Here is a 22,120-nt window from a genome sequence, read left to right as displayed (position 1 = left end):
CTGGGGGCGAAAAAATATTTCGCCCTACACAGAATAGTCTAATGCACTGCGCTCAACCGCAATCATAAAGCTTTTACATACGCTTTGAAGTTAAAAAGTCTTAACAGAGGGGGGTGAACGAGTTCGTACACCTCCTAGGCGCATACAGAGGAGTGATGGAGAAGCTAAAACAAATTAGTTAGAAAACTTAGTAGAAAAATAAACAGCTGAAAGCAAGAGCGGCAAGATTTGCAGTAGTAGAAAAAGCGAAGTACCTCAGCAAGAAGGGCCACCAGTCCGCTGATTTAGCAGAAGGATGGGGCAAAGTGAATGGCAAATCGAAGCCAAAAAGACGCAAGTAGATAGCCCAGCACGATTTTAAGAGGTAGGACCCGATGACCAGCTAGGCCAGCAGGCGCAGGATACTCATATACAGTTGAGTACGTTCGGAGAGGGCGGGGTAAAGCATGCGAATCTCGTATACGGGAATTCGACAGGAGGGCAATACGGAAAATAACTAGTAAACAGAAAAACTGAATATAGCCCTCTCTGCGAACTTTAGTTTGAAGAAATATCAAATAGAATCGATTCCAAGCCAAGACCTAAAAGTACGAAGTACTGGATATAGTGGGTGACAGTTTCCCATAACTTAGCAAATACCTTTATAGTGAAGCTTGGTCTGCATAATGCATGAAACCTCATATTCTAAAATAGGTTTCTTCAAATTTAAGATCACTTCGAAATACGTAATTGAAAGATTTGTTTATAATCGGCATCAGAAAAGTAAAACTCAACAAAATGAGCACGTTTAAGCTGTTGATTTCCTTTACGTTCGGTGTCTAAAAAATGTATTGTAATGTCAACATGCGAAATGCTATTGTCATAGTAAACTTTTATACAGAAATAAATGGCAGCGTCTTTTCAGGATTCTGTTTCTGGTTTGAATCTTGACGTATAAGATGAACTTTTTTTCTAGTTGCATCAGGAGACCATTGATTTCTTTTTTCATGCCCGCCTGACGGCTTTATGGACTTACATAACGACTAATGATCATTTCAAACGACCTAAAAAAATCTGGACTATGAAATGTTTCAAGGCAAGCCATCTATATGTGATCGTATTTTAATGTTTCCTATAGTGCTGTTAAGTACAATGTATTCCGATTTTAAAGTAGTGAGACCTGATTTCACGGACATGACTAACCAATTAATAACAGTAGAAAATTCGAGTTGGGTCCGGCGCCTAGTTAACCAATTTAGCAGTCGGAGATCCCTTATTTAAGTCCTGATATGTACTCCACCAAGCCCGCTCAAAAGTATAGTCTAATTTATAATACATAGGGTTTCATGACAAAGATACTGAGAACACACGACCTTCAATGCCATAGTTAAATAGTATTTATCTATTTTAATACATAACAAACACGTTCGAGCTGCGACAACGCTGATGCGGTGCTCCTCCACAGACATTCGAGTTACCTCATCCAGGCGGTATGGTTTTTTTTATTGTGATTATTATTATTATAATAACAAAAAGATGTAACATATCATATAACAGCTTCTCAGAGTCTGGCCCCGATGACGGCTAAATTCGCACGATATTGTTATTATTATTTTTATGATGGCGGCGACGACGACAGCGATGATAATGATTATATAAATGGCGAGTACTGAATATCAATATCCTAATGAAACTCGTCAACAACAACAATAGTTTCACATATGCGTATAGATAAATGATGAACCTATACAGGTGATGGCGTGCTATCAAATGACTGAGCCCCGCGCATAGTGTAATGACGATCAACGATGTGCGATTTTCAACTGGTATACACACATTGTGAACTTTATAACCGGATCTAATGGATTAATTCACTTCGATAACTTTACTCTTCGTGAAGTTCATCTTTTGCTACAGCCGAACCTAGAGGAATGCCTGCAGAGGCGAGCATACAAAAGGACAGAAGTAGGTGAGAACTTTTACATAAATCGTTCAATTTTCTAAAGCCCACTTTAAAGTCTTTGCGCTGATCCGATATCATATGATAGCAGAGCAGGATGACTAAAGCGCTGATTCGTAGCGTATGGGAACAAGTCTTGATTTGTTGATGGCTGTGTCTGCTGTCGTGGCAATTGATACGAGGCCTGCTGGAACCTCGAACCTTGTTGATAAGGGCTTGAGAACTGCGGTGTTTGGAAGCCTTGCGCAATCGGGAATTGCCCTGAGACACCGTATTGGGTATGGTAGGAAAACTGCGAAGGTGGTGTATGTTGGAACCGAAATGTACGCTGTTGTTCGGGTACGTATTGGGAATCAATTTGTTGTTGATGCGGTGGAAAATGTTTCTCGATTGGCACTCGTCTAGCCTCCTGATAAATGGAGTTTGTTAACTGATCATATAGTGACTGAGGACTGCGCACGTGTTGAGCGAACGGATTGTTTAATGGGTGATTAAACTGACTGACAATAGGTGATTGTTGCTGAATAAGCGTCGGAGGCGGGATTTGTTGTGGCCGTTGGATCTGAGTAGAGATTTGGCTCGAAGGGGTGACGGGCTCTGGAAAGACGGAAGCAGGCATGGATCCTTTTAAAGGAGCTATCGGTGCTGGACGTAAGGGGGGAAGCACGGGGGCTCGTTCTGGAACTACTGGGGTACGTGTCTGAACCAGCTCGTTTAGAACTAACGGTTGGTTCTGTAGTACTGGTGCAACTGTCGTCCTAAATTTCCTCTTGACCTTGCGGCGTCGTTTTTGCTCGGGAGGAAACGCAATGACGTCTTTAAACGTTGGTGAAGTCGAGTCAGACGGTGGAATCACCCGACGACGAGGTGCAGTTGGTCGGGGTGTGAATGCCGCGGGAAGAGGCGTCGTTGTTCGAATTACTACCCGAGTGCGCGCCAGTTGCCTTTGACGAACCGGTGGTCGGCTAGAGTCATTGCCGAAGCTGCCGGGTCTCGGCGTAAGACGCAGACTGGACCCATCAATATTAATGGGTCGTCGGATGCGAAGTCGGTTGGGCCGCGGAGAACCCGTTGGTCGGAGCGACCCCGATGTAACAACACGTAATCCGAAGTTTCTTTGCGGCTTCAACTCATCGTTATCCTCGTCATCGTTAGCGTCATTGGTTACGGCGCGTTGTTGGCGTCTTTTGTTGAACAATTGAAAATCAGAATTATATTCCGTTAGAAAGGGGGGGGGGGGGGTAAAAAGATCAATCTAAACCCAGAATCAACGTCAAATGTTAGGTCGGGTGTAAGCTGCGGGACCTAACCATAGCTCTTACTTTGCTGTAAATTCTTCTGTATCAAGAAAAAATTGAATACTGACTACACTCTACGAATCGTATGTATTATAATTTCCGGCATTACGTAAGCACGTAGAACCGGAACAGCCTTTGTACCGTTTAGGAAGAGGTTGAGAAGGGCCTTTGATCAGAGGAGCGTCGGGAGTGATTCGCAGTGCCGATTGCTGCACAGCAATATCTTGGTCCGGCCTCGAGATTACTGAAACGAACAATTAAATAATTGTTCGACAAGTAACAAATTGAAATTGATTGATCGCAAGAAAACAGTTGCAAAGCGATTGACTTAATGGTAGAAGGCCTCAAAATTGTGGATATGGGACCAAATAGAGATGAAAAAAGAATAGACTACCTTATAATATTGATTTATACGTAGTGTGCCGTTTCCCTGCAGACAATTCCGTTTGTACTTACCCTGCATATGTAACCCTCCCTGCGCTTGCGCACGCCCATCGCCAAAATTATTTTGCCCTCCAACAGCCTGAGTACGCTTACTCTTTGCTTCGTTCCCCAACAAAGTCTTAAATCCTTTATTAAGACCATCGTTATGCACAATAATCTGCTTGCCGTTCGAATCGGCGTTACTATACGAGCCGCGTACGGTTCCATTAGGACCGCGTGTCTCTCGCCTAAAGGACTCATCTTCATTTGGACTTTTTGCCGTATCGTAACCGAACTTATAATCGCCTTCAGGTTTTGCCTTAACACGAACATAGTGCACATGTGCGGGACGATGAAAGATCGCGGGCTTTTTCTTTGTCTGCTGAGAAGAATCCGAGGACGAAGTTTGCCGTGGCGGCGAATATGATCGAACTGCAAGAACAGCCGCATCGAACGGAAGTCTTACCGTACCCACAAAGCCATTTCGCGGCCTTTGAGGTTCAGGGGGCTGTTGTTGCTGTTGGAGTGGCTGATACTTTTGTGGAGGAGGTTGATATTGTTGTGAAGGGGGTTGATATTGACGTGGAGGAAACTGGTACCGTTGTCTTGCGGAAGATTGGTTTTGGGGCAGAAAGACTAGTGGAACTTGATATGGCTGCGATGTAGGTGGAGGCTTATAAGGGCGGACGTTAGCAATAGGCCGCGGCTGAAATGTCTGGAAACGATATTGGGGAGGCACGGTAGGATATTGAAACCGAGCTGACTCGTATTGCTGAACAGGAGCTTGATAACGGGCTACTGGTGTGGAGGGTGTGGGTGCGCGGAATGTAAAACGTTGATATAGAGCGGGCTGATCCCGTATGAGCTGGTATCGGGGTGTCTGTAACTAAGATTGACGTTAGTTAATCGTCATGAATAAGGCACAAAAACTTGTGTTTTTTGGTCTCTGGCAGATTATGAGCTTGGAGTGCCTCATAACGTAACACTTTGCGGTCTCTTGGATCTAGAACGAAAGCCATAAGGTCCATACGGTCTTAAATAAAGTTTTGAAACCTTAAAGCTACGCAACCTTCATATACGCACGTGGCCTTTCGGCATGTTTGGCATATGATAACATTTTTTTCTTTCAGAGGGAACATTTCTCCCTTCCAGGCTAAGCCTGATAATTAATATGATGATTAATAACCTGGTATCTCTGGTCGTGGCCATTATCCTTATTTCGAAGATAAATTTTTTAGTGCGAATGATCTCCAAAAAATTTTCCCTGCTGTCGTCCAGATTAAATGTCACTTACGTCAAACTGATTAATGATACTAGCCTCACTGTTACTACATATGATAAAAAGACTTGACAGAAAAAGTGCGATATACGTTAACATATGTTGTCAATCGAGTACGCTAATGAAGCAGTATCAGACTAACCTGAAAATCTGGTTTCGTCGCTGGAAAGCCCTTGGAGACCTCGTTTAACGATTGACTAACCTCGTAATTACCATTCGAGTTACTGAAATATTGTACAGAAGAAAATTGTATATGAGAACAGAATAATTTATGCCCCTTTGTAATTATGTGAACTTCTGAATGAGTTATCTTCGAGCTTCACTTCGATAAAAATATGTTTACATTTATAAATGCGTGTACGTAAGGATTTTAACTACCTCTGTGCGGTGGTTCCGTGGCCGAAATCGCTCTTCGTTGTCGGAGAATTTCTAGCATATTGGTCGAAGTTCGTAAAAGGTTGGAACTTGTTTCCAAAGTTACCCGATGACTGGGAAGGAACCTTGAATGGAAATTGTGCACCGACAAGTGCCCATAACGCCACGTTCGTGGCGAGCAGCTGTACCTGTTTGTGTAAATGTCATGTGAGCAAGTTAAACTCCGGATTAAGTTGCTTCCGCGCAAACACTAGGATCATTTGTCACCTAAGCACAGCGCAAATTCAAAGATATCTTTTCACCGTATGTATGAACTACTTTTAATTGGAAGAGTTTTTTTTTGGAATTTTTCGAGATTAAGTTCGCAAAATAATCAAGTAGATTATTTAGAAAAGTCTGTGCCATGTAGAGAAGCATTTCGAAACGTTTTTCAAATTAGAATGTACGATGCCGCAAGGATGAATTAGTGGAAAAAATTGTGTAACTTTATTTTGTTTCTATATCGAACATATAGTACTAACGAGTTTTGTCTCGTAAAAAAATAGAAAACAGTATCTAGAAACCGAAATAATAACAAGTACCAACTTGTTGTACTCGTCGTTTGAGCGTGTTTTCTGTAGAGCCTTTGAAATTATCCCCTAGTGGTTCTAATTAGAATACATTACTGTTTGGTCAGACTGATGTCCAGTTAGCCACCGTCAACGACAAAAGCCTCTACCCACCCTTTTATTAACGGGGCCGGTGTACGCACGTAACAAAGAACTTCATTTAATCTTTCTTCTCTTCGTTTTCAGAAGCAACTGTCAAAATGATTTATGTCCTCAGACAATTTGTCTCTATAAACGTAGTCTGTTAGTATCATATAATTGGTTGCAAATTATTATTATTGGGAATGTTATCAGGCGTCTTTGGCCTTGTACTGTTGGCCCACGCAGGCATTCTGTCAGTCTTACTTTTAACAAACGCTCATGTCTTCTAGCAGCAATGGGGCATTCGTAGTCAATAATTAGACACGTTGCACGTACCGTCTCGCCAGTTAATGAGCTAGGGAAAATAAGAACGAAGATCTTGCGCGCAGCTTCCCAATGACTAGACGCGTTTCACACAAAATTTGCCAGGATGTGATCACCTTCAGCGAGAAATAGATTTAGTTGACTCTTCGATTGATTTAATTTGTTCCGCCCACGTGACAGCAGTAATTTAAATAAAAATGACAAAAATACATAATTTCGAATAAATAGTTTCGCGTATATGAACGATGTCGAAATAAATAATCAGTTCGTTTAAATGGTGATTTGAAGCTATAATGTGAGTGTTAAATGGTTGACCAATCATTGACGAAATTGCCCGTAAAGGTCAGGCAAAACTTTAAAAATCACATAGTCACATGAGCAGTAAACACTTCATAATTGTACCAATTTTCTACTTCCTTTTAGAGTCACACTTAAAAAATGGTCTCTTACTTGACCAGACAAAAATCGAATAAATATCTGTAGGAGTATGTTACATTATTAACAAGCGGCTTGATGAATGTGATTAATACTTACTCAGTCTATTAAATTTCCGATAGATCGACAACTAAAAGAAGATATGCCTGCCTACAACAAGTGTCGATGTAATGCGTACGTTATTCAAGAGACGCAATGGCGATCCCCTAACCTTACTAGGAGATCACATTAAGCATTCGAAGTTTTCCAGACCTGCTGAAGGCTGAAAGGCTTATTTACTAAGAATGTAAAAATAAAAGCTTACTTGAGCATACTACCGTACATAAAGAAAGCACTACAGGATCAGCTACCGTAAATTTATTCTTTTCGTTTCGGTGGAAGAACTTACGTATGACTTAACGGCCTGACTGAGTAGTGTGAACAATTGTTTTCGGCTTAAAGGAAGTGGCGAAAGTAAAATAACAGGCTTGTGCACATTGTCTCATTCTCTAATAGTGAGGGCATACGTGAAACTAATCAAGTCATGGCCCTTAACGACAATGTATATTTATTATTTGGTTCATACACGACAAACTGCTTTGTGTGGGGGTTGCCTGGTTCTTTTTGAGAGAAGGTACGTACACACACACTCACCCTTCCACAATGTGACCTTCGGTTCTTTTTGCCATCGCTCTCCTATCTTATGTAAAATACAGTATTACCTAATTATTGCGCTGATTAGCGTGGCTGCCGCGACCGCAGCTGGAACTGTCGCCTCGGCCGTTGGTAAACGTACTAGAACCAGTGTAATGCAAGCCATGTACAACATGATTGCGTCCCTGGTACACTTTTATAACACATAGTAATACAAAACATATGTATATGTCGTCAACATACGCGAATCGGTGACTCGTCTGTAGAACGAACAATTTTTGTGCAATGTCCCGCTATTACTAACGGTTTCTGTAACCAGGCCGATCCATTGGATCGTCGCCCAAATCTAAGTCACGCTCTTCTGAGTAGCAGTTCGGAAAAGTTCTGCGACTTTAGCTTTTCTTAGTATTGCAACTGGCAAAACCGAAGTTTTCGGCCATCGCTAGAGGCCATTGTATGATAGCTGAAGGAAAAACTAGAGCGGGATCTAGATATGGGCCTTGACTTGCTAGTATACTTCATCTTAAAGTGTCTGCTGCACAATACATTCAGATGGTAATCGTACGTATATGTGCATAACTGAAACCAGCGCTATGATGCCACTTTCTCCTGGCGACCATGTATTAGGCTTCGTCCAACGTAAAAGTCGCTACTGAAACTACCGTTGCTTTCGTCATAACGGCGACGCGTGTCGCTCCTTCAGACCCATAGTTCTTCGCCACATGAGCATCAGTGGCCGCGCGGTTTTTGGTGATCGGCAACGACGGTGGCGGTGACCAGAACCATAAGTAGCAGCAGCGGCATAACTGCCCTACGCCGAAGCTGTTGGTGCCTTTATGCCTATTCGTCTGTGCCAAACCAGGCCATGCTGTGTTCCTGTTCTGTATGTGCCAATGTTACTGTCTAATGGCCGCAGGTCACTAATGCAAACATCCCGTATTGGGCCTATACAGAGTTTTAGCAGAATATCATTGAATCGGGGCTGGCTAATAGCTATGACAGCCGTTATTGCGACACCGTGAGGCCTGTTTGAGCAAAGTGTCATATAATTCTTGTTATTCTTACAACATGTATTATTGTCGTTTATACAAACCATCTGTGACCAAATTCAGGGGTTTGGCTGAGAAGTGTACTAGGTTTTGCAGAGCCGTGTAGAAAAGTACCAGGAAAGCTGATGTAGAGCTGACACGTGTACGCAACTAAGATCCCTTCGCCGCCCATCTGTGCTAGGACTTTAGATCGTTTTATATATAATTGCTACTTGCTCAGCCCATCCCCAACGAAAAATCAGCAACAATGAACAAAAGTGGCAGTTTGAGCTTTGTTAGTGAAACGCTGCTAAATCATGAGCGCTACATGGGCAATATGAAGCTATGGGATCTAACAAAGGACCTCCGTGGCGATCGTCCCTGTCCCAGGCGAAAGGTATATATAATGGCCGTGAGTTACGTATGCCTCAAATTATTTTATGTAGTCGATTCCTATAATACAGTGTTATATCGATTCCTCGAATATAGTGTTATTGCATTCGGTATCCTCTTGGTATATCTGCGGACGGGTTCTAGCGTTCTTCAGAGTAAATAATATTAGGCAAGATATCAGGTAATCTTAGCATTTATTTTGCATATTGTTAACGATATCGAGCAGCGAACTAGGAACTTGAGCGCATGATTTGGCATCGTACCGTATCGTATTAGTCCAACACGGCCAGCAAGTCAATGCCTGTGGCCATGAGTTTTCATAAGAACATTTTTTCACAACAATCCATTAATCACCTAAATAACCCATTCATCATCTACGTCGACTTCTAGCTTATCGTTCACGCAGAACTTGGTCAGGAGTCTTGGCGCAGCCCGTCACCTGGTTGCGTAAATATACTAGAATAAAGCTGAACGTTAGGTTAGATGTTACTGGGCATTATTTGCCGAGATTTTCTCATTGGCGTGCCATAGCTTACAGAATAATCGGGGTGACCGCTTGCGGTATCGTTGACTCTCAGAAAAGCTTTGAATTGCTTTTTCTTTTCATTGTGCGCTTTTCTTTTTATTATTAGTTTATTATTAAAAACGCAGTTATTTTAAATCAGTATCGTTGTGTTTCGGCGGCGTTATGTCCGAGTGACGCGCGACTCTTTGAAAACGTAGTGAGTGGCGGCGATCGCGGCAGTAATAACGGCAGCAGCAACCAACCGTGAAACCAGTGATGCTTACGAACCCTGCGCTCTGAACGTGACACAGAGAGCGATTACTATTGAAATTCGGTCAAAGACGGCGATGTCGGCCACAGGCAGAGAGGGACAGATAAGGTTGGCACCGACGTAACGGACCGCGTGAATGCCTTGGTGTTTACAGTTGACCATGTGCGGATTCGGCCGCTCCGTGATTTTACCGATAGGGAAGACCTATTTACAGGTGGGCATACTGGCTATGAAAGCCTTTTCTACTATAAGCTTAAGCACTCTATTAGCCCAAGTATGAATTGCTCCCGTGTATAAAACGCAAAGGAGCAAAAAAGAAAGGCGATGATGCTCGATTATAAATGAAGAAAAAGAGAGTACTTCGAGTTCTTATTAGATCGCAAATAAATATGAAACTCATACGTATTTTACATAATTGAAATTTGGGTAAAGTGAGCAGCCCATGCTCGGGCCTGGAGTATATAGTTTTTGTGTATGCCAAAAAGATAAAAAGGCGTTTTGACAGTCTAAAAGAATGGGTGCAACAATAAGCTTTTTTATCATAAAAATTACGTTTGTACGAAAAAATCAAGATTTTGGTGAAACTATCTTTGCCAGTTCGAAGTCAATACAGCATCGACTACATAAGAGAATATTGAGTAGTTTATACATTGCTCATCAAACAAGGATAGGCACGAAAATGACAATGTGCCCAGAAAAGCTCAAGTTGTGATCTTTGTAACGATTTTTACGTGCTTAAACACAGCTCTGAGCTGAATTCAGGATTAGAAGGCGTAACGCGCTGGCTGGACATGTTGACTGTTTTCAGCTGTTTAAAACGAACGAAATTAAAACTGGTTCTCCTTTTATATATTCACGTGCTGATGCACTGGCAGTTACACTGTGAAAAGTCGAGAAGCGTTTGCCACTGGAAATTGGCTTATACGTATAAATAACTTATTATAGGCATGCTCTGTAGCCTTTTTTAAAACCAACTGATAGTTAGTTGTTGCCGTAAGCTTCTTGCAATTATTCTGTGGTAGAGCATTTCCACACCAAAAATACACAAGATCCTATAGATTCGTTTTCCCGCCGAAGTGTCACCGTTAGAATAAACAGTTTCTCTTGGCCAACTGCCGAGAGCCTGAAATGCCTCATTAGGTTCGGTCCTAAAGTCTTGCTGGAAACTACTACGGAACCTGTAAACTATGCCGTACGTACGGTACGTGGACGCAGTCAGTAACGCTTGACTACAATATAATAAGTTTTGTATAACCTAAAGATTTAGCAAATAAATTGCACTATAAGCTGGCGCTTGAATATATCTCCTCATTTCTCTTATAGTTCATTATCGCTATTGGACAGTATTCCATAAAGGTTCCGTGTCATCACAGGCTTACGACTTTATATGTCTTATTTTATAATATACTGACGTGATTCAACTTCGATCTTTCATCTCGTTAGTGTTAATACAATAACCGAGCTAGTTACTACCCACATTCCGCCATTGGTAAAAACGTCCGAATTGGCATTGTCACGTATGTCCAGCTCTTCGACTTTGCACTGTAGCTAAGTGGATCTCGTTCCGCGTTCTGTTCTTTGCCAGATTTAAAACTGTTTAATGTACAATTATATACATGGAAATATACGTGACTGGAAGTAGAGCATAACGTATCGTATAGTAGACACTTGACCCGAGTCAATACGACCCAACTTGAATACATACAGTATTATGTATTCAACCGTATAAACAATAATCAATAGACCTGATATTTCCTGATTTGAAGTTCGTCGCGGGTGACGTGATAGGTTTCATTGGTCAGGATCGCTGTCGGGTTTGTTCCACGTTGTTAATTATCATTATTGACATCAAACATATTAAGAGAACAGTGGACCCGTTCATTTGACGCAATAGATAGTCGCCCATTCGATCGCTAGCTGCGAGCTCATCGATGACTGTGATAGCACTGAGCGCTATTGTTAGAACCATCATCACGACTATGGTTAAGATCGCTTTCTGTGTGTCCTAATAATAGAACGAACGTAACGATAGCCAGCTCTGATTTTTTGCCGCTGTTAGACGTCGATACGTTAGACACAACAACAAATATCACTAACAGAGAACAAGGCTTCGCCAACAAAATTTCGCCATGTAATTTTGCCTATGTTCAGTTCTGTAAGTAACGCTGGCTGATCAGTTACTTTTTAATCGACCGTTTAGTCCGTTGCCAAATTGGACGATCGAAAGCGTCTGTCTCAATTTAACTGGTCGATACGGCGGGAAGAACCAGAAAATGCCTCTATAAACGAAATAACCGAAATTTTTCCATATCAACCACCATAGATATATCGGTCTTTCTAGTAGAATAGAAGATAATACGTGTTACAACTATTTCGCACCTTCATATTGTTTCTATTTGTGATGTCGCCTACCTACTATTCTTCCACAGTCGATTATTGTTTTATTTACTGTAATATGTACTAATGCCAACATACACTATGTGTATATATGCTAAATCGACTTTGATTTTGGTAGTGATTTACATGTAAAAATCATAATTGATTCTAGTAACATAAAAATTATCCTAAGCACATACTATTTTATTAGCTACTTTCAACGCCAGCTTGAGCTGCAGGACAACTCATACGCAACCATTGTTAAAGCGGCTTGAACAGATGAGTCTACGGCTGGTCGGCCTGTGAACCTTAGGAAAAAAAGTCTCCGACTGTCCACCGCCTGGCAGTTACGTTAACGCCGAAGCAGGCGTATACAGTTACTATAATAGAAATTATAATAATGATAATTGATACGTGTACAAACCCCACTCGTGCGCGACATACATACACTACGCCATTTTAATGAAGTATAGAAAACCTTTAGACATTTAATATTAACAGTCTAAGGGGAAAAAAACTAACTCGCTATAAATTTCACTGTATTTCATATCATCACTTGATCTGCTCTGAGAAGATCGTTGATGCAATGCACTTTCTTAAGCCCATAATGACTTTAGCAGCTCTCTGTGATCTTCCTTTGTTACGATTCAAATAACCCTTTGCGTCAATGATATTCAACGCAAAACAACAATCGACTCTATATACCGACAAGGCGAATGGACCATGAGATTCAAACGGATTGCACATCATCATTGTACATCTTTCATTGTACATCCGCCCAATCGCTCGGTCCGCTCTGTGTGAAAACAAGATTTGTTGAGCCACGACAGTGGCTCCTGTAACTGAAGATGTTTTGGTGAAAATATCGGACAGAAGAACGCCTTTTTCAAGCTACTTCAAAGCCGCTGCGTTCTCCGACGCCGCCACCCCCTACAACGTAGTGAAATAGCTCGAATGATGCCGATGAGCATAAGACTTACGAGCGACGAGTGACGTTGTTATTAGAATCCGCCGTTTGGTCTGTCGTATGACTGGCATCTAGTCAATCATTATACATACCCACCGTTGAGAATGGGAGGTATGGCGAAAAAATTAAAAGCCACTTCGACTTCGACTAACCACAGCGATCCTGTGAAGCAGTTAAGATTGACTGCTTCTCCGTCCTCGAATCCGGGCTTTCTTCTCAGGATCGACGTATTGACCGTATGATGTTTCTTCTGCACAGAGCCACGAAAAGGGCTAGGAATGGGGGCAGCTATTGAGACAACCATGGTTATGTATATCGCATAGAACTTTTTTCTGAGGATTGCCAATTGTGTAACGGCACTTTTCTAGATAGAATAATAGATTATGGACTCGGTACGAATCGATTTTTATGTCGTGACCGATCCGATCAAAAGGGATCACAACTAGCCGTGATCGGATATTAAGGAATGTTGATAATAAGGAACAATGCTGTTTAGGATGACCTACAGATTTAGGCCCGGTAGGTATTCTCGTAATCCTATAGGTGCATATTAATAATTTTACAATCTGAATTGCATTAGAACAGTAATTTATAATGCTACCGTTTCAAGACAATGAAGTGTACATATTATAGATAAGACTTATACAACAAATTACCGAACTTAGCTAAGCTATAAGCATTTCATGAAGATCGAATGTTTGGAAAGCATCATACGTCAGGCGCATAGGTCCGTCTACGCACTAATGGACGAAAACCTTGTCAAGTAACCCGGTGATAACCCTGGGATTTTCGAAAAATTGACAACTTATGAATTTTTGGCCACAGAGAGAAAATATAATATATCGTTATTATGTAGTTGAGTTCGGCAATGGAATGTCAGAAAAAAAATGCCCAAAATCAAAAGTACACAGGGGGCTAATACGTATATTCCTATCGTCTGTAGAACTAATGATCGTTTATACACTGCGTATCAGAAGTTCATTTGAAAAGTTCTTGTTACACACGCTATGGTTTAAACTTGCATAAACAAAAGGTAAATTAGCCTAGCGGCTGCACAATAGAGATACATGGAGTGGATAAATGCATCGGGAGTTGCAGATCGATATGTGCCTAGAATCTGATTTTTTGCGGTTTGTGTTTTCGTAGCTTTTCCGAAGTTATCCTAGTTGAAAACGAATAATGAAGAAATGTATTAGTGTTCTTTTTCACCAAAGTGAATTTGTCCTGTAAGCCAATTTCATGTACTCGGAACAAACAACTCAAATATGTTTACTCTGCAAAAGTTCGTCATAATTAAGCTTTGCGGACAATTAGCGGAACGCTAAGAGTTTACATGATCGCTAGACAATCCTCAAGGATTATAGCTCCACGTTACGCGCTGAAACCAGTATGAGGATTACCTTGAAATACACGAGGTATCGCTTGAAGCTATCTCGTGTTGTTTGCACATGTAGAACAGCGCTTTCTAGTGCACTGACTGACGCGCAGTTCAAACCGAAAGGAGCTTTTATTGATTCCTGTGTCACATATACATAAAAAAGTTACTGGATCATAACTTAACGAACCGAATCAGTTCTTGCATTTAGACTTTTTCTTGTTAAATTTGTTTATACGTCTCGATAAACGCCCGATCTTGATTGTGCATGCACCTTTTTTCGGTCTCTTTGACATTTAAAGGTCGACGATGGCGACAGCTGTGTACCTCCAAGAGAAATCAAATACGCTGTTTTAGTAAAACCATAGTTCAATTGGGCCGAAATTTATGAAATATCGTACTATTGACGTCTAACAAAGACGAGCAAATCAATCATTAGTATGCGAGACGTTACTGTACGTCTTTCCTACTGCTGTACCCAGCATCAGCATCATCATAAACCATAAAGAAGGATTCTAGCTATAATAACAGTTGATAAAAACACTTACTATACCCTCTCCTGCATGCTATTTATGCGACACGCTACGGAACAATAATGCGAAACAGAATTTACGATACGCTTTATAGGATAGATAAATGACCGCATGCGTTTTTTTTTTGTTTTTACATTTATGTCAGCGATATCAGATTGTTGATAATGATTAGGTGCCAGTTTATCATTGGCCACCTACTAACCCAATTAGCTAGACACAGTAAAGCTGACATTCAGATCTGCAAGCACTATATGACGCCAATACAAATGGAACCGGCTAGCTCAGATCGTCACGATTTGCCAGAGTCACTATGGCCAATTATTAGTTAATAATAATAATAATGGAACAAAATGACATTAGTTTCTACACAAGGTACAGGCGGACGATCGAACAGACAGACGCATTTACGCGTTGGTAACGATTATATATATATAGGCGTTATGTGGCACTTCGAATTTGTTGATCCGCCTCTCTCATTATCTACGTTGATGCCACAACGTTTTTTTATTTATGTTATTTTGTCCTGTAGAACATTCCGATGCGATTTTTTGTCGTTCTGCCAGATTGGAAAAAGAGACCGGGTCTTTAATGCTGCCTGAATCACATTAGCGGCAGAGATCGTCTGGCAGAACAGGATTCCGCTACTGCAGATCCCAGTCTAGCAGAACCTAAACCATTGGCGCAGGCCTTGTTAATATTTAGCTTATAACGTGTACATCGGACGCTATTTATCCCAACGTTAATTATGCTTTACCTGAACTGACGGCACATCGAGTTGTTTTTTAGATTTATAGGTTGCATATCATGCTCCATTTTTCCCATCATCGTCACTACTATTAGTATTTTATATATTTATATACTATAGTTATTCTTATTATTATTATATTATAACAAACGAACAATTTTAATTAAAGCACATTGTACCGATTATATTACGCGAACACGGATTGGTAAATAAAAATAAAAAATACAATAGTTTAATACTTTGTTCGTCTTGTAGCATAGTCTTCGTCGAACATTCGTAACACAGCCAATATTATAAACTTATTACTTTAGATATTTCCCCACTCCACGATACACCCGTTTAGCCGACTTGTGAGCCCCGTCGCAACAGTTCTCCCGCCTAGAATCTGTTTCCTATTAGGTGCCAACCAAGAAAAAACAGTCCACACAAAGAGCAACGTATTTACCTACACAGAAAGGTAAATCTGCGATGAAAAAGAAATTGTTTTCTTTCTTTCTTTCTTTTTTCAGTAAAACGTTTACAGCAGTCTTTTCCAATTTCTTAGTCAGATCATCAGACACATTCGGCAGTAAAGCACAGATACGCCCCCATCGTTCAGCACGACATAGCTGGTGTCGCCTCCCTTCAAATAAAGACTATAGCATTGATTTTACCGGCGGCGACCGCGTCGATGACTGTGCGACGCCATCGCCAGGACCTGACCGCCTTCCCACCGATAAAATCGGCAGATTTGTTTGGTGTTTTGGCGTTGTTGTCCACTGCCCGCTTTACCCCAGACCGTTAACCGGATATATGGTTCCGTTAGGCGACAATTTAGTTAGCAGATTCCGTTTACAGCCTCACCGCCATTGACGTTCGTACCGCCACTGGCGTTGAGGGGATGAAAAAAATATGGAGGCCAAGTTGGTGGCAGTTCCATCGATCATTTTTGCCACTGTCATTGCATTCGAGTACGAATAATAATAATAGTAATATTGATCATAATTAGTTTGGCTCACTTGATAAAACAATGGCTGATCATTGCTATTGGGTCGGCTGTTCTATCGCCGCGGTGCTTTTGCGACGCTGGTGGTCAGACCGGCACCAAAAGGTTTACTGCAGCATTTGAATGTCTAGGTTAGTGCAGTGCTACATGACTGATCAACGTCAAAAATTAGCCAGTAAAGGGAAATTAGCAGTAGCGAGAACGTAAAGAACACATCGATGGTAAAATGATGACAACAATGATAAGACCAATCAACAGATCAGCATAATTTCCTCCGACAAGTCTCAAAAATACAGCTTATTATCGATACGTCAGCACGAGGAAGCACAACAGGCTGCTTATATATATATATATAACATATACAATGATCTGCCTGCGTTTATATGAACGAGGTATCTCAGTAGAACTTCATAATGATATTAGTAGAAGAAATATTGATGGTCACTGACGGCCACTCGGTTGAGCCCCCGCTTAGCAAACTCTAGTTCACAGGAAAAGCGTGAATTACGGAGCTAATGATTATTATCAATATTAGTTTGACGTTTCACTATTTCGTGGCAGTGACAGCAACGACGTAACACGAAAACTTATGCCGGAGCAAAATTATGGGAACTATTAAGGTATTATGGTCATTCTCTGGAGAGGCATTGCGGCACCACATCGTGGTTGTGCTTACGGGATATTCTGGTAAATTAGCAAACGTTAACTTAATCAAAAGAAGACTCTGGGGCAAGAAATCGATCGATAGAATATAAGCCCCAGAGTAGCAGACGACAAAATTGCGATGGTCAGTTGGCTCAGTAACGGAACAGCTATATATATACATATATACTTGCATGCTCTACTATATATATATTGTGGAGTGCGCATCCCGTGAGTTCATAGCACACATTCTGACAGGCTTAGCATTGTAATCGGACAACCTGCTGAAATGCAGGTTAGCTATACGTATAGACAGTATTTTTTCGTTGTTGAAATACGGGCTTTTTAAAGTGATTACATGTAGAATATATCAAGGATGAATCTCTTGGTATCTACTGAGTTCGATTCATGTGATATTTCTCTATTAAGGTATGATGAACATGCGCCTCTTAATTGTTTCTAACAATTTGCACTACTTGTCCGGCAATAGATCATGTCACCATGTTATCGTTGCGCCATCTCCAAAAGCAAAAAGTCAAGACATCCTACAGCTTGCCCTAATAACCAGAGATAATTTGGCAAATTGTTGGCAAAAGTGTTCACAAAAATATCCTATGTAATTTTATAGAATAGTTATAGTTTTTATCTAGTTCTTTCAAAATTATTTCACGTAATACGACATTAATATAAATGAGAGTTGACAAAACCGGCCAACAAGGTATGCTACGTGTACAGAATCGCTAACAATAAAAAATCCTAACGTAAACAAAATAATCACACATTAGATTAATTATCCGACAACTTTTGATGGCCGAACAGGACAAAAGTCGTCACTGACAAACGACAACTCCGCCTATTGTTGTCCGAAGTTGTTAAATGTAATGGAAGTCCTGACCACGTACCCATCAACTTCATTAAAGGGACAGATCAGAAACGAATGTAATTTTCGATTTGAGCTAAATGGCATCTGCCGCAGGATAGGCGTGACTAAATGAAAAAAAAAAAAGGGCAATTTTTCACGTTATGCGAGAGACCGACTGACGTGGCTGACATGGAGGAGAAGCAGCCAGTAGATCCAGAAAATCTTGCCAGTAGCGCCAGCTGATACAAGTAAACCACGTAAAATAAATTAGAGCAACAAAGAACTCATTGTATAGGCTCAATGGCTAGATTGGAGATTAGCGCTAGTCGGTCCGGTCGTTTTTTGAATTGCAAGCTTTAGTTGGCATTAGCGTGATCATTCTGAGCCTTGATCCAACGTAGGTTCGTGTATCGTGTTGCATACTATAAAAGATGAGTAAATACATGACAACCAGGATTATCGATCAAGCAGAAAAACTAGCGGTAAAGCAAACTGTCCTATGTCAATCAAGGAAGATTATTTAAAGAGCAGTCATGGAGTTCCTTGACGGCCATACAACTGAGGGGAGATTTCGTGACTTTTGAAGAATGTGTTCAACAGACGAGGTGTGTGTAGGAATCGATGTAATCTATATGACTCAATCTAAGATTTCGATAAGTGGAAGTTTTTTTATTTGTAGACTGAGGCGTATCTCTCTAAAGAGGAGACTATGTTTGATATAATGTATGAAATAATAGATTATTATGTACCATATTCAATGTAACCTGCCATCTACGAATTTCTTTACAAAATTTATAACCCTCAAAGTTATTTGCAGCCATATCATAATACTTTATGCTATAAGTATTTCCATCATTTCTCGAGTGCTTTCAACTTCTGCTGACCTAGCTTCACGTCTAGGCATTCATTTAATTTGAAATTAATTCGTAAGGTTTAATATAGTCTTGTCATAGAAACATGGTACGCAATGTTAGCCACAGATGCGGTTTCGAAGTTGTTCTTAACAAGACAGCATGTTATTGTCGTTACAGCAGAATGCTAAAAACGTTGAAACCAATGAACCGGCGCACGAAGCACTAGGTGAATTCGTTTCGCTACCTTAAAAACTGGTTAAATATTTTATTTTAAGATTCGAAGAAAATCACTGTAGAAACCATTGGAGTTACAGCATTTTGCTTAATTATTGGCCTAGTGCTTTTCCTGCGCCCTAGAATATAAACTTTACCCAATCAGGTACATACGTATACTGTATAAATTCAAAAAAGGCTCAGTTCAGGCCCCTGTAGAGTCTTAGTTGAACACCCGTGCAGGCCCGCTCCGGGCACCACAGAACATATACAAAAGAATAGTCGCTATACTTCTGTGCTATATTGATAATTTAGTATTCAGTACCTCACGAAGTTAACAAGAACTACCAGAAGGTAATGCAATATCTTAATTAAGTAGGTTCTCTTCGCCACGGGGTAACCATTACGTTCCGGTTGACGAAAACTCTATATAAAAAAATATGAACTGTTATTTTTATCGACACTATATCATTATTTTTATCTTAGAAGCAACGAGTAACGATCGGCACTTACCGGTGTCATTCCGATGGGTGAAGTGTCTGGTGAGTCCCGTTGTGGGCCCGGACGGGGCTTTTCGGTTTCGGGGGCGTTCGCGCGAAAATGCCTGCTAGGAAAGCGCAACTTTTGATGTCGGAAAGGGGCCGTAAAGGAGAGCATAAAAATCAGTCTGTTGCTTTACCGCTTTCTGCCCTCTTTCGGCCCCTCCTACCAACCTTGCTAGCAAAGGAAAAACGTATGCCATATAAGCCCGAAAATAATAAAACACGTAACGGTCTGCTGTATGGTAGCAGCAGTAAGGCCCGCAAATGACAAGGGCGACGGTCAAGACAGGTGAGCGCGCCAGGAAACTTCAGTATACTGGTGGTATTGGCGGACCTTCGATGACGTCATAGCAAATTCGGAAACTGATTTTAGCAGCAGTTGAAATAGCAAATAATTTTCCGAAAAAGGGGGGCAAACGCAAGAAGGGAAAGTGATGCAAATTCTTCAGTGGAGCTCTCTAAAAAGAGGCCAAGAGTAGTGGAGAGCGGGCAGCATCCACATGAACAGTATAACGTGACATTCCTAGCAACGCTAGGAATGAGAAACTTTCAACTGAAATAAGAAAGACTGGAAAAATCGATGTGAAGAGCCTGAAACGAAAAAAAATAGATAGAAAACAACTGGAAATAAAAAAGGAACAACTGGAGACATCTGCTAGAGTACAATTTCCGTAATCGCTCTTTTCAATCTATATTTATGCGAGAGATAATATTAGACCGGGAATATTTACCATACTTGAAACTGTTGTTAGTATTCATGGCGACGACAAAGTCTCACTTAAGCATTAATGTAAATAGTTTCGTTTTCTGTCGGTTTGATGATCGTATTTAGTAAGACAATTGTGGTTTTGCGTAAATTGTTATTTTATCAGTAGACTAAATAATATGAAATTCTCAGTACCATAAGAACATACTTTACCAGCATATTTGCATAACTGAACAGAAAGCGTAACAAGTTATATATTGCATTAGGATCTCTTACACAATGCGCTTGTTATGTCCTACAGACGTTTCTTTCTTTTTCTACTTTTCCAAACCTTCTTTTAGGTGATCACACCACCTCAGCCATGGTCAAGGAGTTACAGATCTTTTCGAGCTTTTACGTTGGTCATATACCGTCTGTGTACAAGTCCTCACTTTTAACAACGGTCTGCACACAGACACATTGATATCCACATAACGGAAATTTTGCTCCATAATAATGTGTAACGAAGAAATACTTCCACAATCTGTGGCAAACCCCAGATTAACGCTAAATAAGGTAATGCTAGGAGTCTGACGGGATTGGAAAGGAATCACGCACTGTAAATTGTTGTTGCCGCCGCCTAATAAAATCACTAATTCTAAACTCTACTGTTCAGCGCAGACGAACAGGATTAGAACGAGTAGTTGAAAAAAAATCGAAACAGTCTTTCATCATGACTATGCCAGACCACCTGTTAGCTTCCAGGCGACAATTTATAGAACTTGGATAGGAAAGCTCGGACTGCGTCGTCAGGTTATCAGCAGCAGAATTTCGTTAATGGCATTAATTAAGTTTCGCTCGGAAGTAACGTTTGGCTCGGAAGCCACTGCATTTCTACAGCGATTGAGCTACCAGAAAAATGACATAAAATCATCGATTTGAATGGCAAATATTTAAGTAGTAATATGATTTTAAAATATTAAAAAAAATTGCTTTAATTTTTTGCTTAAGATCAGTCAGCTCTTTTGGATATGCTGAAATAAAGTTTTCGCAACTAATCGAATTCTATAGAAATATAAAATACAAGTTTGTCTTTAGGCAGTTTTTGTGGCACGAAATTTTGTAACATAGTTCTTGCATAAGATTTCCTGAAGGCTAATACTTTCAGTATAGAAAAGTCTTTGATAAGATGGTTTTTCTGTCGCCGTCTTTGTCTTCTTGCATCGACAACCATATGTCTCAATTTGTCATTCAGAAAGGTTTCCTCGATTTTTTAATTGGCTTATGATTCTATAATTATGCTATCTCTTCTCTAGACACGGTGTTTGGTCTAACCAGTTTTCGGCCCCACACGTTGTACTGCCCATTGCAGAAATATCGGCGCTGAGAAATTATAGCCAAAAACAAATTTCAATAAATGGTTTGAAAACACTATTGCAATTTTTCTTCATATTCATTTTCATGAAAACGTTTATTTATTTATTTCCATATATTGTAATGTTTGATATAATACTTGGGGCTTAGGGCCTTGGCCCGTGTTGCAGTAAAGGTAATTCCACAAAAGAAAATGATGTAAACCTTATCAGCTGAACGCATTTGGCACAAGGAATATTAACTGACGTTATGACGTTATTGCCAATACATCTCAAAAGATAGCTTCGGTGTTTTGCGATTTTGCTATTGGAAATAGCGTTTCCTTGGAGTCCGCCATTTCGCTAATTTTTAGAGCTGAGAACCCAGCGCACTCAA

The 22,120-nt window shown here is 40.6% G+C and overlaps 1 protein-coding gene across 2 annotated transcripts; it reads right to left on the bottom strand.

The window, feature by feature from the left end:
* Window positions 1–1,353: 1,353 nt before the first annotated feature.
* On the bottom strand, window positions 1,354–19,816 carry LOC111245677 (uncharacterized). 2 transcript variants are annotated; one of them, XM_022794329.2, is made up of 6 exons: window positions 19,658–19,816; window positions 5,318–5,502; window positions 5,082–5,163; window positions 3,694–4,546; window positions 3,379–3,481; window positions 1,354–3,123 (listed from the first exon to the last, which is right to left on the bottom strand). In XM_022794329.2, exons 1-6 carry the CDS (start codon window positions 19,799–19,801, stop codon window positions 1,992–1,994), a joined length of 2,499 nt encoding a protein of 832 aa, XP_022650064.2. In that variant the 5' UTR covers window positions 19,802–19,816; the 3' UTR covers window positions 1,354–1,991. The 2 variants fall into 2 exon arrangements, with proteins under 2 accessions (XP_022650064.2, XP_022650065.2); XM_022794330.2 differs by having other exon boundaries at window positions 3,694–4,540.
* Window positions 19,817–22,120: the final 2,304 nt, after the last annotated feature.

The sequence above is a fragment of the Varroa destructor genome, unplaced genomic scaffold (genome assembly GCF_002443255.2).
Source record: "Varroa destructor unplaced genomic scaffold, Vdes_3.0 BEIS01000002.1, whole genome shotgun sequence".
In the NCBI taxonomy this organism is placed as follows: Eukaryota; Metazoa; Arthropoda; class Arachnida; order Mesostigmata; family Varroidae; genus Varroa; species Varroa destructor.
This window is presented reverse-complemented; position numbering and strand designations above follow the sequence as displayed.